Here is a 12,981-nt window from a genome sequence, read left to right as displayed (position 1 = left end):
CTTGTCGCTGGTATTTAAAAACATTCGAGTTTTGTTGGCAGGTGGGGGTCGTGCTCTATAGACCTCTGGCAAACAGCCTCACCTGGTTTTGTCCTTAATGGCATTTTTTTTTCTTTCTTAACATTACTTCAGTTTTATTCTTTAAATAGTTTTGAAGCCAGTACTTTTACACTTGCGTAAAAAGTTTGAGTGGATACTTTAACTTCTACAAAAGTACCTTTAAATCCCAGTATCTATACTTTTATTTGAGCAATGAATGTGAATACTCCTAAAATAAGTTTTAGGGCAGAAAAGAAGAGTGTTGCAACACTTGGGGACTATAAAGACGAACTAGATTCCTGTTTGACAGTCGCATGAGAAGATTTCAGCTTTTTTTACTGTTTTTGAAACTCTTCAGAAAAAATAAACAAGCAGGAGACAGAAGCTGCGTTATCAGAGGTGGGGGACACAATTAGTAGGAGAGATCTTTAATTATGGACATAAAAACAATCAAGAATGTTAAACTACAGTTTGTATCAAAGACATTCAGTCAGATATTTACAATACGGACAAAAGGTATAATGGATAGATTAAATATTAGAGCGTCACAGTTTCAACAACAAACTGTTCACGAGTGAATAAAACTCCTCAGTCACTCTCACGTCTGACGGCTGCAGACAAGACTGTGTGTGTGTGTGTGTGTGTGTGTGTGTGTGTGTGTGTGTGTGTGTGTGTGTGTGTGTGTGTGTGTGTGTGTGTGTGTGTTTCAGTGACATCATCAGGACTGCAGCACAGAGACGTAGTCTGAGATTCGTGTCCTCAGTTCCTCCAACTTTTCAGCTGTGGTGAAAAAAACCCAGGAAGCAGTTAAAAACATGATACTTAACCTGTGTGTGTGTGTGTGTGTGTGTGTGTGTGTGTGTGTGTGTGTGTGTACATACATAAAGTGTGCTTCTGTCCTCCCCTCCAGTACTCGGGCCTTGTTTGGAGCTGCTTCACGTCCTCCGTCACACAAGCAGAAGCTTCAGACGCTTCCTTCAGCATTTCCAACTCCTGAGGAGACAGACACACACACACACACACACACACACACACACACACACACACACACACACACACACACACACACACACACACACACACACACACACACACACACACACACACACACACACACACACACACACACACACACACACACACACACACACACACACACTTCATGATGATGTCATATTTTGTCTGACAGAAGATTTTCCTCCCTGGTCTGGATGTTTTTAACCTCCTGTTGTCCTGCAGTGAAACGTGTTCATGACACAAAGGTTGATAAAACACTCCTATCATGGACAGCGAATAAATCTGGTGACTTCATTTTGAATGACTGGAGGAAGTTGTGTTTCCTCAGAGTAGTCAACAGAACACACCACAAAGATAACAAACGAGCCTCAAACCCAGGCTGTTTGTAAAAACACCCATAATGCAACAGTTACAAAAGAAGTTGTTTGGACAGGAAGCGCCATTAGAATTGTATTTATACTGAGATTGGAGCCATTTTCTGTCATAATTGTTTGATTTTGTGAAAATATAGACATTTTCATCACATATGCGCTGCGCCACAACAAAGAAATACTCCAAAGTTTAAATGTACATTTTATGACACTTTTAGATAATATTGGCTGATATTGGCTGAATTAAAATGTGTTTTCACACCTCTGCCAGAGAGATTAAGAGGGAACCAAAGTGGATGGATGGTAATTTGTCATATTTGATAAAACGTCACAGATAAAAGCATCAATCAGTTGAGACGTAGACATAAACACTGTTCATGTCAATAAACGAAGACTGCTGTTTGCTCATTGCGTATATAAATTCAAACAATCACACACAAGCAGCTGTAATTTAAACTATTTCTTCAAGTCTTTTGATCCATACTCATTGTTTGGTTGGAGGAAACAGGAAGTTACCAAAGAACTCGTCCAATTAAAGACCTCTGGACACTTTACTGTAGGACCTCTTGCTCTACACGCTTCAGGCCACCAGAGGTCACTGTGGTTCTTTTATATGCTCATTTCAGTGACTCTTGGGCTTCAGAAGGAGTCCAGATAATGTGAATGAATTCGTCTTAACAGTCATGTGTTCTGGCCAGACTCCAGTCATCTGTCCTGGATTCACACTCTGCTTCCGATTGTCTCAACTGTCTCACTTCTTCTCATTGAGCTGGAAACACTCACATTGCTGAGATACGTTTGAAGACTCGTCTAGTTTCTCACAAGGTGAAGCTGGTGTGATTTGCGTACCGTGTCGCAGGCGAGCAGCAGCTGCTGCACCCTCTGGAAGACGTGGCAGTCGGCGCTGAAGCCGGGCGCCTCTCTGCCGCAGAGATCCTTCAGATCCGACTCAAACACGTGGCTGAAGGTCGCCATCAGCTGCTGGAGGTCGCACGCCGCCACGCGCAGCGAGCTGGGAACGAAGACGGCCGCCTGCGCCGCCTCGCTCAAGAAGTCACACTGAGGGGAGGAGAGGAGAGTCGCCGTGAGCGTACAGACACGGCGGGACGGAACGTCTCAGTTACTTCAACTAAGTTCTTCTTCTTTCCTGCATGTTTTCTCTGATGGTGCTTTTCCACTAGTTCCCACTCGCCTCGCAGGCTTTTCCATTACGTCTTAGTACCTGGTACCAGGTACTTTCCAGGTACCGACTCGACCGAGGTTCCAAGCGAGCTGAAGCGAGGAGACAATGTGATGTCGACAGACAGCAGGCCGCTGATTGGCCGACAGGAGAGAGGCTCATTCACCCGCCATTTTTAAAACCTGATCACAACATAACGCTCAAACTGATATCGACGCACAGACGCAGGCGTTTCTTTGTCTGGTGGCGACCAGAGGCTTCAGGAGCGCGACACGCTACGAGTATCGGGACCCACTGATAGCATCGGTGTTTTGGATTAACTGGTTTCCCTGTTAACTGGTAACCGGCTTCCTCCAGCGTCCCCGTTTCACAGCAGATGTTAAAAACCGACCGAAATCCGTAGCTGTCCTGGCGAACATCATGTAATCGCATTTTCATTAAAGGTTTTGTATCATTTGTTTGTCTTATTTTAACATCAGCTGCTGCTAACGGCTGGTGGCAGTAGTCACCAGTTAACAGGGGCGCGAGTTAAACCTAAACACCGGACAATGAAGCACAGCTTGACAATAAAGCGCGATCGGAACAATCCACATTTTGGAATAACGATTTGAGCTGATATCAAACACGGAGGTGTAACTCCACTCTTCCAAATGCCGGTTGGTTCCGCATCAGGAGACACAGATTCTATCGGGGGTGATTAACTTGTGCACGACGGGGAAAAGCTCTGACGACCCCGCCCACGTCGCGGTGGTGCAGCACTGAAACGGAAAACCAATGAAACTGAGTGCAGGTGAGGCGAGCCGAGTCTAGTCGAACTTTAATGTCATGAGCAGTAATTTCTCAATAACATGACATGAGCCGGTCAGAGACGTCCGAAGGGCCGCACTCGGCCGACTGTTTCTAAAGCCGGAGACATCTAATAGTGTGTGAAAATGTGGAAAGTCTTCCAGTTTCCTCTCTCGGTGGTTCAGAAGTAACGATGAATAACTTCCCCTCAAAGTGAAAACTGTCATTTCCATTACAAGATGTTCTTCGTGAAAACATAAGGATCATTGTTCTTTACTTTGTTATAGGGATCGGTGAGCTAAAATCTAAGATTTTCGAGTTTCGATTCGATTTCTCTCCCTCAGTGCACTAAATCAGATATAAGTGCAACTTTACTGCTGTGATTGTCCTCAGAGTTAAAACGATTATAAACAATCCCAAAATAAAAAGTAAATGAGGCTCAGCCATTCAACAAATTCAAGCTTTAACCCACAGGTTTAAGCAAAAGTTCAACAGAAACTACAGAAATCCACCTGGAAAGGTAGAACAGAACGTTAAAAATGTCCCAAAAACCTTGAATTTGCAAAATAAAAATCATACAAATTCTCAAAATTCGATGAAATCAATTTGTTGCTCCGCCCTACTTTGTTATAAAAAGAACAGGTTTTGATGGAGAAACGAGATGATTCATCCGAACCCATAGGTGAGACGCCACAGAGGCTTTGAGTCGGATCTCACTTGAGGTGATTTGGATTCAAAAACAACACGGAAGCAGTTTTCCTGTGAGGTTCTGGGGGATCCTGGCTGGACGGTGTGGCTGAGCTCCAGCCACGTTTCTGACATGTGGTACCTGCGACTGCAGCCGCTCCAGCTCTGACCGAGTGGCCTGCAGGACGGACTCCACCTCCGCCGCCTCCGCCTCCGCCTCCACCTCCACCGGCTGCTCAGACGACTTCATCTCATCGCAGATCTTCCTGCAGAGAAAAGAGAGCAGATGAGGAGACGAACGGTCGGTGCGGGAGGGACACGGTGCGAGACGTACTGGATGTCTGCGGGCCGCTGGGGGAGCTCGGGCTGGAACATCCCCGTGAGGTGAGGCAGGTTCCCACTTTTAAAGAGCTCGCCCACGAGGTGGCTTTCATCCTCCCCCTCCTCTTCCTCCTCACAGTCCTGGACCACAGTCAGGAGCTGCTGCAGGAACAGGAGCTGTTGCAGAGGAGTCGCCTCACCCTGGAGCCACAACGTAAACACAAAGGTCTGAAAACTGCTTCCTGCCACACAGGAAGGCTCCAGTGTTAAACACTACGACGTCCTCCAACATTAACATAACAGAAATAAACATAAACAAATAAAAAAAAAGAGAAAAGAAAACGTGGATGATGTGTAGCGTGCTTCAGCGTGCTGCCGCCGTTCACCTTGGTCAGTTTGAGGTCGTTTGCTCTGCACAGCATCAGCTCCTGTCCCAACAGGGCCATTTCTGTGAGCACAAGCAGAGGGAGAGGTTCTAGTGTGAAATGAAGACTTGTGTTTAGTGTGCAGGAGCACGGTGTTACCTCTCATCACTGCTTCAGGGTCTGTGCCAGTTCCTGGCAGCTTCTTGGATGTGGGAAAGTTCGGTTTGATCCTGTGGACAGAGACCTGCAGGTTATTCTCCTGTTCTGCTCATATGCTGCCGTCGACAAGGGGCGAGAGGTCAAGCAAAGTGTGACAGGAAACAAAGAGTCGGTCCTCCTACCTGCTGCAGATCCACGTCAGGATCTCAGAGCGGAGCGGCGAGGGCGAGCAGAGCAGCTGCACCATGCTGCTGGAATCCTGGAGGTACAGGTGCTCCACCAGCGGGCAGGAGACAGCCTCAACACAAACAACGTTTGTATGTTTAACGTAACTTTAATACCAATGCGATGCAAGTTTTACATTTGCTTCTTATTTAAAAAAAAAAAAAAAAACACACCCTGCAGACACTTTCACGGTGTCGTTATCGTCGTACAAACTTCAATCGGGTTTCAGTTTATCAGAGATTATTTGATGAGGCCTTAAAGGCTATTTTATAAATGTGGGGATGGAAACTTAAACTCCATTTATCTAACTAAATACTGCGACTTTCAAACAGTTGCACAGACACACATCGTTCAGATGCTGATCGTCTGGATGAACGCTGGTGTTGAACTCATTTAAAACTCGTGTTCCTTCATTACTCGTTGCACCGTTTGATAGAAATGTCTTTAAAATACACTTTACACTGTTTTTGTTGTTGTTGTTTTTTGCAAAGAGTTTGAACGTGAAACTAAAATAGGGAAATTCTTGTTTTGGGTCCATATTGAACTTTGAATTATGCGACTTCTCACTTATTGTTCAAGTGATGAAAACTGTTGTTCTGAGGTTCTCTCTGGAAAATTTGATAATGATCCGCTTCAGGTCGTGAACAAGCTTCATAGTTATTTACATTTAGAACAGATACGAAAGACAGAAAAGGGAGGTATTGAAAGCAGCAGTTAAAAAACTGTTGAATATTTAGAGGATAACATTTGTGTTTTTAGTTTGTCTACCTACAAGGAGTTCAGGCCACGTTTACTTATTCCAGTTATATTTTACCTTCGGTTCAGAGTAAACATGTCGGATGGGTCCGTTAGTTAGTGGTACTTATATGAGGTATTTTCTATTTTATTACCTGCAGAGCGGAATAAACATGTTGACTGAGTTCTTCTTCTTTCACTTCTATTTCTTTTCTGGAAACTCCCGCCATCTTTAAACCGGAAGCTGCTCTTCTTCGTCTTTCGTGTTAAATGGCGGGTGGCTTCGGCTTTCAAGCTGCATTACCGCCACCTATCGGGCTGGAGTGTGACCCAAAGTTCATGATGAGTTTTAACGCCGCCTGAATGATAGTGTTGTTGTTTTTAAATGTCTTTCCAGTCTGGGCTGGGACTAATAAAAATGTGTAATAATAAAGTTTAATCCATTGGAGTGTTGCATTAACTTTAATTCCCCATTGAAATGAAAAAGGTGTGAATAAATAAATAAGAGATTGAAGGGGGATCTGTGTTTTCTCCTCAGACTGGTGACACGTAGCTGTAAAGACAGCAGTTTCTCAGTCTGACTTCATCTAGACCACAGTAGTTCAGCTTCTTTCCTTTACAGTAATATGTATTTTTAATTCATTCTTCAGCCTCTGGTCAATGAAATTCCCAAACTGCTTCATGTGTCAGTGCCTGTTTTAGCTGTTTACAGTTTCCCTCCCTTTCACCGCTCTGTGTGCTCGTACCCATAAACATGATCAATATGTTCTTATTCTTCTATAACACTCTATATTAAAAGCTTAAAAAATATTTTTTTATTAATTAATCAATACTTCTGGGTAACAAACAAAATGTTTTTGTAAATTGTTTGTTTTTTCAACTGATTGAGGACAAGTTTGCACCGCTGAATCCGAACATGACGTCCGTTTCTCTGGATCAGGTCAGGTTTTTACGCAAAGTTGTTTTGAAGAAAGTCCGATCTCCTGATTGCATCGATTCTATTTATGTCATTATCGGTTGATTTTTGATAATATTTCTCACCTGAAATAGGTTTTTGAGAAAAAATCTTTTTTCCAGCAAAATGTATTAATTATATGTTACAAACTTCGATTTCTGTAAATTCAGGAATAGACACTGATGAAGCTCGATCATTTAGCTCTTTTTGGGAGAAACGATGTGGAGCGTCATCGTTGAGAATCACTTCTTCTTCCTCAGTTACTTGTTCACTGGAGGAATCTTCCTCACTAATGTCAGGAAGTTCTCCAGAGACAGGACGACGTGCTGATTGAAGATCAGGATAGTTGAGGCTACTCCGGTTCTTTCTGTTGATCCCAGTCACATCAGTAGTACAGAAGTAGTGACAGGATTTGTCCCTCCAAACCATCGGAATCCCAAACTTCAGACAACTCTTCTTGTCTTGGCGCAGACACTCAGTGCCTTGCAATACCATGTGTGGCACCCGAGCTTTGTCTTGATCACCAAGCTTAATACCAAGACTCACTTATATAGTGAGGTTTTGCTGAGATCAGCCCCAAAGTGCTTTACATGGTTCATCACATTCACTCATACATTCACACACCATTGGAGGCTGCAAGGCGTTGTCACTCCAATGGGGGCGGCTTGGGGTTCAGTGTCTTGCCCAAGGACACTTCGGCATGTAGGCATGCCAGAGATGGCAGAGATGGGAATCAAACCTGCAACCTTCTGATTGGGAGACGACCGCTTTACCAACCGAGCTCTGCCGCCCTACATACCAAAATAAGCATGGTCAGCACGCTTTATGAAACTTGTGACTGGATTTGTGTTTGGATCGACGGGGTATTCGCCGCAGATGTAGCAGAAAATGTCGGGCTTATTTTTGCAAGATCTTCTAGTCGAAGCCGTTCTATTCACCTGTAACATAAAGAAAAAATACCACTCAGTCATCAATTGGTGCATGCGAACTCTTCAGAGTTCCCTTATTTCAAGAAAGAAAGATTTTTGTATCATACAAAGTGAAAATAGTTGTACATGCAAACACAAACGTCAAAAAACATGTAACCAGCTTAGTTAAAAAAGTTGACCTGATTGAACAAAACCAACGTTATTTTTGGATTCAGCACATCAAAATTACTCTGTCAGTTGAAAAAACCCAGACAGGGTTATTATAAATGAATAATTCTTTCAGCTCACAACCCAGACAGGGTTTTTTGGCTGTTGACCAGTGTAATCGATGCAAAGTTTTAATATTTCTATATATATATATCTTGCTCTTTCTCTCTCCCCCAACATGGGAGAAGTGCTCTTGTATGTCTTGGATGTTGCTTATCAGAATTTCCTACATATCAGGAGCCCCATACATTTAGTAAAGTACAGATCTCTACTGTTTAAATTGAATTGGTCGGAATGTTTCATTGAGAAAATGTAATGTTTGAACTTGTTAGGAAAAGCAATAAAAGTGTTTTGGTTTTTTTTTTCCAGAGAATTTGCAATAATGAATATAATACTTTCACATCACAAATAAAATATTATTTGGGTAAGTGGAATTTGTCTTTAGCATGATCAAATCGTTTAAACAACAAAAGGGTCAAAAGATTTTCAACATTAATCTGAATGAAATCACACAATTTCTGCAGTTTCTTACAGTTGGGAAAGATCAAAATAAATGAATAATTCTTTCAGCCCACAAACTAAATGAAGGATTCCTCCCTCCGCCTCTTCCGTCTTCTCCTCTTCCTCCTCCCTCCTTATTTTAATGAAAAAATATCTGTTAAAGGTTTCCTTAGAAGGCACTAATTTGGATGTTCAAAATCTAAAGCAAATGATTGTTTTTTTATGAAAAATGATATAAGATATTATTGTTAAATGTTATCATACGATATATTATATCATTGTTAAATGTTGTTGAATGATATAATACATAATTGTTTAATGTTACTATATGATATAATATATTATTGTTAATGATCATATAATTTCTTTCTGACACAGAAACTGAACCTGAGCGCGGTCTCGGTGTTGTGTTATGTGTCATCTCAGCCGCTAGGTGGCGGTACTGCACCTGTAAAGAGGCGTCACCGCTCACGCACACGGAGGAGAAGAAAAACCACTTCCGACATGTAAACCAACGCAACATGAGAAGATTTTCATCTGGAAAAGCTTGAAAACGGCAGGATTTAACACGCGTGGGTTTTAAAAGCAAAAGATATTCGAGGATCGCTTCGTTTTCCGGGTTATAAAAGCGACAAAGTGTCGGTGGGAGGGCGACATGAAGAAGAAAAGCTCGGAGAAGAGACGCCATGTGGTGGCCTGGGCGAACAAAGCGGAGTGGGACCAGGTCCTGGAGTACCTGTACTCCCAGGACGCCTCCCTGCAGCTCACCGCCCTGCACCGCATCTCCGCCTGGAAGGCCCGCTACGCCAGCAGCACGCCGGTGGCGGTGGACTGCACGGCGGACCTGGTCCGGTGCCAGGTCCTGGACCGGCCGGGGGCCCCGGGGCGGCCCGGGCCGCTGAGCGGGGACGACCTGGTTCTGCTGTACGGAGCGGCTCTGGTGAGGTTCGTGAACCTGATCACGGAGCGGCAGCAGGGGAGGGTGGCCCGGCCTCTGAGGCGTCTGGCCGGGAACCTGAACATCCCGGAGTGGGTGGTGGACCTCCGGCACGACTTCACCCACCGGAAGCTCCCCACGCTCAAGTGGTGTCGGAAGGGCTGCAAGGCGGTGCTGGAGTGGCTCCAGCAGGAGTACTGGTCCAGGCAGATGGGAGGAGGCCCCGACGAGGACTGGGACTCGCAGTCTGACGGAGAGGATGAGGAGAGCAGCCTCAAGCAGCAGGATGAACTCCTGGCTCAGCAGAAGGAGATGGAAGCCTACAAGAACGCTCGAGAACTTCTGATCTCGTACGAGAAGGAGCAGTACGAGGCCTTCAGTGGACTTCCTGAAGACCGGGCCAGGAGCTTCTGTCCGGCTCCGTTTGCAGACCTGAGCTGGTTACTGGGTGAGCTCAAGCAGTTTTCTCTGGAGTACGACGGCCTGCTGATCGACGTGCTGCTGGAGGAAGGCTTCCTGATCCCCACTGTGGAGCAGCTGGACACTCTGGCCTGTAACACCTCTGAAAACGCCGACCCCGCCGAACCCAGACTCCCTCAAACCTTCCTGCGCTTCTGGCTGCCACTGCTGAAGATCATCAACTCGCCGTCCTTCATCCACCTGCTCCTGGAGAAGCTGTTTGCGGAGCTGAAGCTTCTCGCCGTGGAGCAGAACTCGCAGCACAAAGCCTTTTACATCTCCGCTTGGGCCTCAGAAGTCCTCCTTTGCAACAGCAACAAGTTTGAGTATCATTTTGAGACAAAGACGCAGAAGAAGGCCCGAGTGCGGGACAGGATCTTTGTGCACCGCATCCAGCTGAGGTGGCAGCAGCTGCTCTCTGCGTGCCTGGATGCTCCCTGCGTCAGCACGCCTCACCTGCTCCGGTTAGTCCTGGACGACATGGAGCATCCGCTGCCTCTGGAGACCCGGGAGCGGCTGCTGCAGCTCTGCTCCATCTACACGCAGACCGAGGCCTCTGAGGCCTCCCGCGACTCCCCGCAGCAGCAGCAGCAGCAGCCCATATACACGCTGGAGAGTTTGCACGAGAAGCTGCATCACTCGCGCGGCCCCAGCCGTCCTCAGCGCCCCGAGTCCTCCAGGGAGTACAAGTGGGCAGATGCTCAGGCGGAAGCGGCGAAGGTGCTGCGAGGTTCCCCGTGGCAGGTGTGTCCCGACGACGTCCTGTGGAGAAACCATCCTCTGGGGAAAGTGCCCGGCCAGTCCGACGAGCCCTCCAGCCTCATGCTGGACAACTACTCCACCATGACGGTGTTCGACCAGCCGGTGGAGCCGGAGAGAGACGCGGCGCAGAGCAACCCGGGAGCCGCCACGCCGGCCCGGACGCCCGACGGACTCCTCTGGAACCCCGGAGACATGAACAAGCTGAAGTCTGGACTGCAGCTGTTTTGATTGGTGCTGTGATCCCGGAGGGTCTGAGCTCGTTCCAGAGCGGCGATGAAACCTCGCTCGGACGCTCTGTCGGAGCGATCCTCACACGGCTGCAGCAAACTGATATTTAACTTATCAAATGTCACAAACTGGGAGGTGTGTTGACATGAAATGAACAGAGGTTTCATATTTATGTTGACTTCAGATCCTCTTAAAATGACATTGGCAGAGAAAGTGAGGTTGAATGTGAAAAATACGGGAAATATATTAATATTTGTCACTATGGTAACACGCCGGCCTTCAGCCTGAATGGTTCAATTTCTCATTTAAAGGTTTGTTATAATAATGTGGCTGCAGATAAAACTTAATTAAACATATGATTCCTAATTGAAATCCGTCATTTGTTTTTCATAGTTAATGAAAGAGACTTTTAATGTCATCTTGTGTTCTGTTCATTCAGTTTAGCTTTGAAGACAAGTAAAACATTACGGTTAAAATGTTTTAATGACTGAGAATTGATTATCTGTCCCGGCTAATTGAGTAACTTTGACCAGTCACTCATCTTTTATATTGTTTTATCATGTGAATCATCTTGTCTGTATAAACGCAGCAGAGACTAGGGTTTTGTTTTCTAACGAAACTTTCAGGAGGAACACAAACACTTTGAAAACCTCAAATTCTGGTTTGACGCCTTCGGGCTTCTGGTGTTTTCCTGGAAGAAAACCATCTGAATTGTAAATAATGCAAAACAAGGCAAATAGTCTCTTCAGAGGTTTTTTTTTTTTTTTTCAAACAAACCATCTTTGTAAAGCGAGACTGTGGAAATATTGACTGTTATCACAGTTCTCTTCAGTCTACGTGTTTCTGTGGTTTTAGTATCCAGCAAAAAATGAATAAATGATTTCATTAAAGAACCAATACAAGGATGTTTTCTTTCACTTTGGTTTGCTTTTCCCATGTTGAAGTATTCTGAATAAGGTCACATTCTTCAAAAGGGGTTTTTTGTTTTTCACTTCTTATTGGGTCGAATGAGCACGTTTATGTTTTACCAGCTTGAATACGTGCATATTTATGTTGTATTTATAAACAGTAACCTGCATAAAATACTTGAGAGAGCAGTGAATCTGTTTGGGACATCTCGTGCAGTTATTTATTCATTCAGAGCTCATAAATTGTGTTCATCTTCGCATTTTAATGACCAGACAGAAAGAACAAAGTTCTATATTAAAAGCTTGAACACATTTTTATTAATTAATCAATAACACTGGGTAACAAACAAAATGTTTTTGTAAATTGTTTGCACCGCTGAATCCGAACATGACGTCCGTTTCTCTGGATCAGGTCAGGTTTTTACGCAAAGTGGTTTTGAAGAAAGTCCGATCTCCTGATTGCGTCGATTCTATTTTGATGTCATTATCGGTTGATTTTTGTTTATATTTCTCACCAGAAAATGGTTTTTGAGAAAAAACTCTTTTTCCAACAAAATATATTACTTATATGTTACAAACTTCGATTTCTGTAAATTGAGGAATAGACACTGATGAAGCTCGATCATTTAGCTCTTTTTGGGAGAAACGATGTGGAGCGTCATCGTTGAGAATCACTTCTTCTTCCTCAGTTACTTGTTCACTGGAGGAATCTTCCTCACTAATGTCAGGAAGTTCTCCAGAGACAGGACGACGTGCTGATTGAAGATCAGGATACTTGAGGCTACTCCGGTTCTTTCTGTTGATCCCAGTCACATCAGTAGTGACAGGATTTGTCCCTCCAAACCATCGGAATCCCAAACTTCAGACAACTCTTCTTGTCTTGGCGCAGACACTCGGTGCCTTGCAATACCATGTGTGGCACCCGAGCTTTGTCAACAACCGAGGTATGCCGCCCTACATACCAAAATAAGCATGGTCAGCACGCTTTATGAAACTTGTGACTGGATTTCTGTTTGGAACGACGGGGTATTCGCCGCAGATGTAGCAGAAAATGTCGGGCTTATTTTTGCGAGATCTTCTAGTCCAGGGGTTCTCAATCATGGTCCTGGAGGGCCGGTGTCCTGCATGTTTTAGCTCTCTCCCAGCGTCAGCAGCCTCAATCTGATGTCATCATCAAGCTTGTGAAAAAGCCAAGTAACGAGGCCTTATT

At 44.8% G+C, this 12,981-nt stretch overlaps 2 protein-coding genes across 2 annotated transcripts; one reads left to right on the top strand and one right to left on the bottom strand.

Moving 5' to 3' along the window:
* Positions 1–426: 426 nt before the first annotated feature.
* On the bottom strand, positions 427–6,160 carry haus7 (HAUS augmin-like complex, subunit 7). The gene is made up of 9 exons (XM_080470285.1): positions 6,041–6,160; positions 5,108–5,223; positions 4,926–4,996; positions 4,788–4,849; positions 4,415–4,602; positions 4,223–4,346; positions 2,277–2,486; positions 921–1,032; positions 427–819 (listed from the first exon to the last, which is right to left on the bottom strand). Exons 1-9 carry the CDS (start codon positions 6,113–6,115, stop codon positions 758–760), a joined length of 1,020 nt encoding a protein of 339 aa, XP_080326411.1. The 5' UTR covers positions 6,116–6,160; the 3' UTR covers positions 427–757.
* A 2,799-nt stretch (positions 6,161–8,959) lies between these two features.
* las1l (LAS1 like ribosome biogenesis factor) lies at positions 8,960–11,761 on the top strand. Its single transcript, XM_080468739.1, has one exon. The coding sequence runs from the start codon at positions 9,133–9,135 to the stop codon at positions 10,861–10,863; it is 1,731 nt and encodes a 576-aa protein (XP_080324865.1). The 5' UTR covers positions 8,960–9,132; the 3' UTR covers positions 10,864–11,761.
* The last annotated feature ends 1,220 nt before the right edge of the window (positions 11,762–12,981 follow it).

This window comes from Lipophrys pholis, assembly GCF_963383615.2.
Source record: "Lipophrys pholis genome assembly, chromosome: 8".
In the NCBI taxonomy this organism is placed as follows: domain Eukaryota; kingdom Metazoa; phylum Chordata; class Actinopteri; order Blenniiformes; family Blenniidae; genus Lipophrys; species Lipophrys pholis.
Note: the sequence above shows the minus strand (reverse complement) of the source record. Positions and strands in the feature narration are given on the sequence as shown.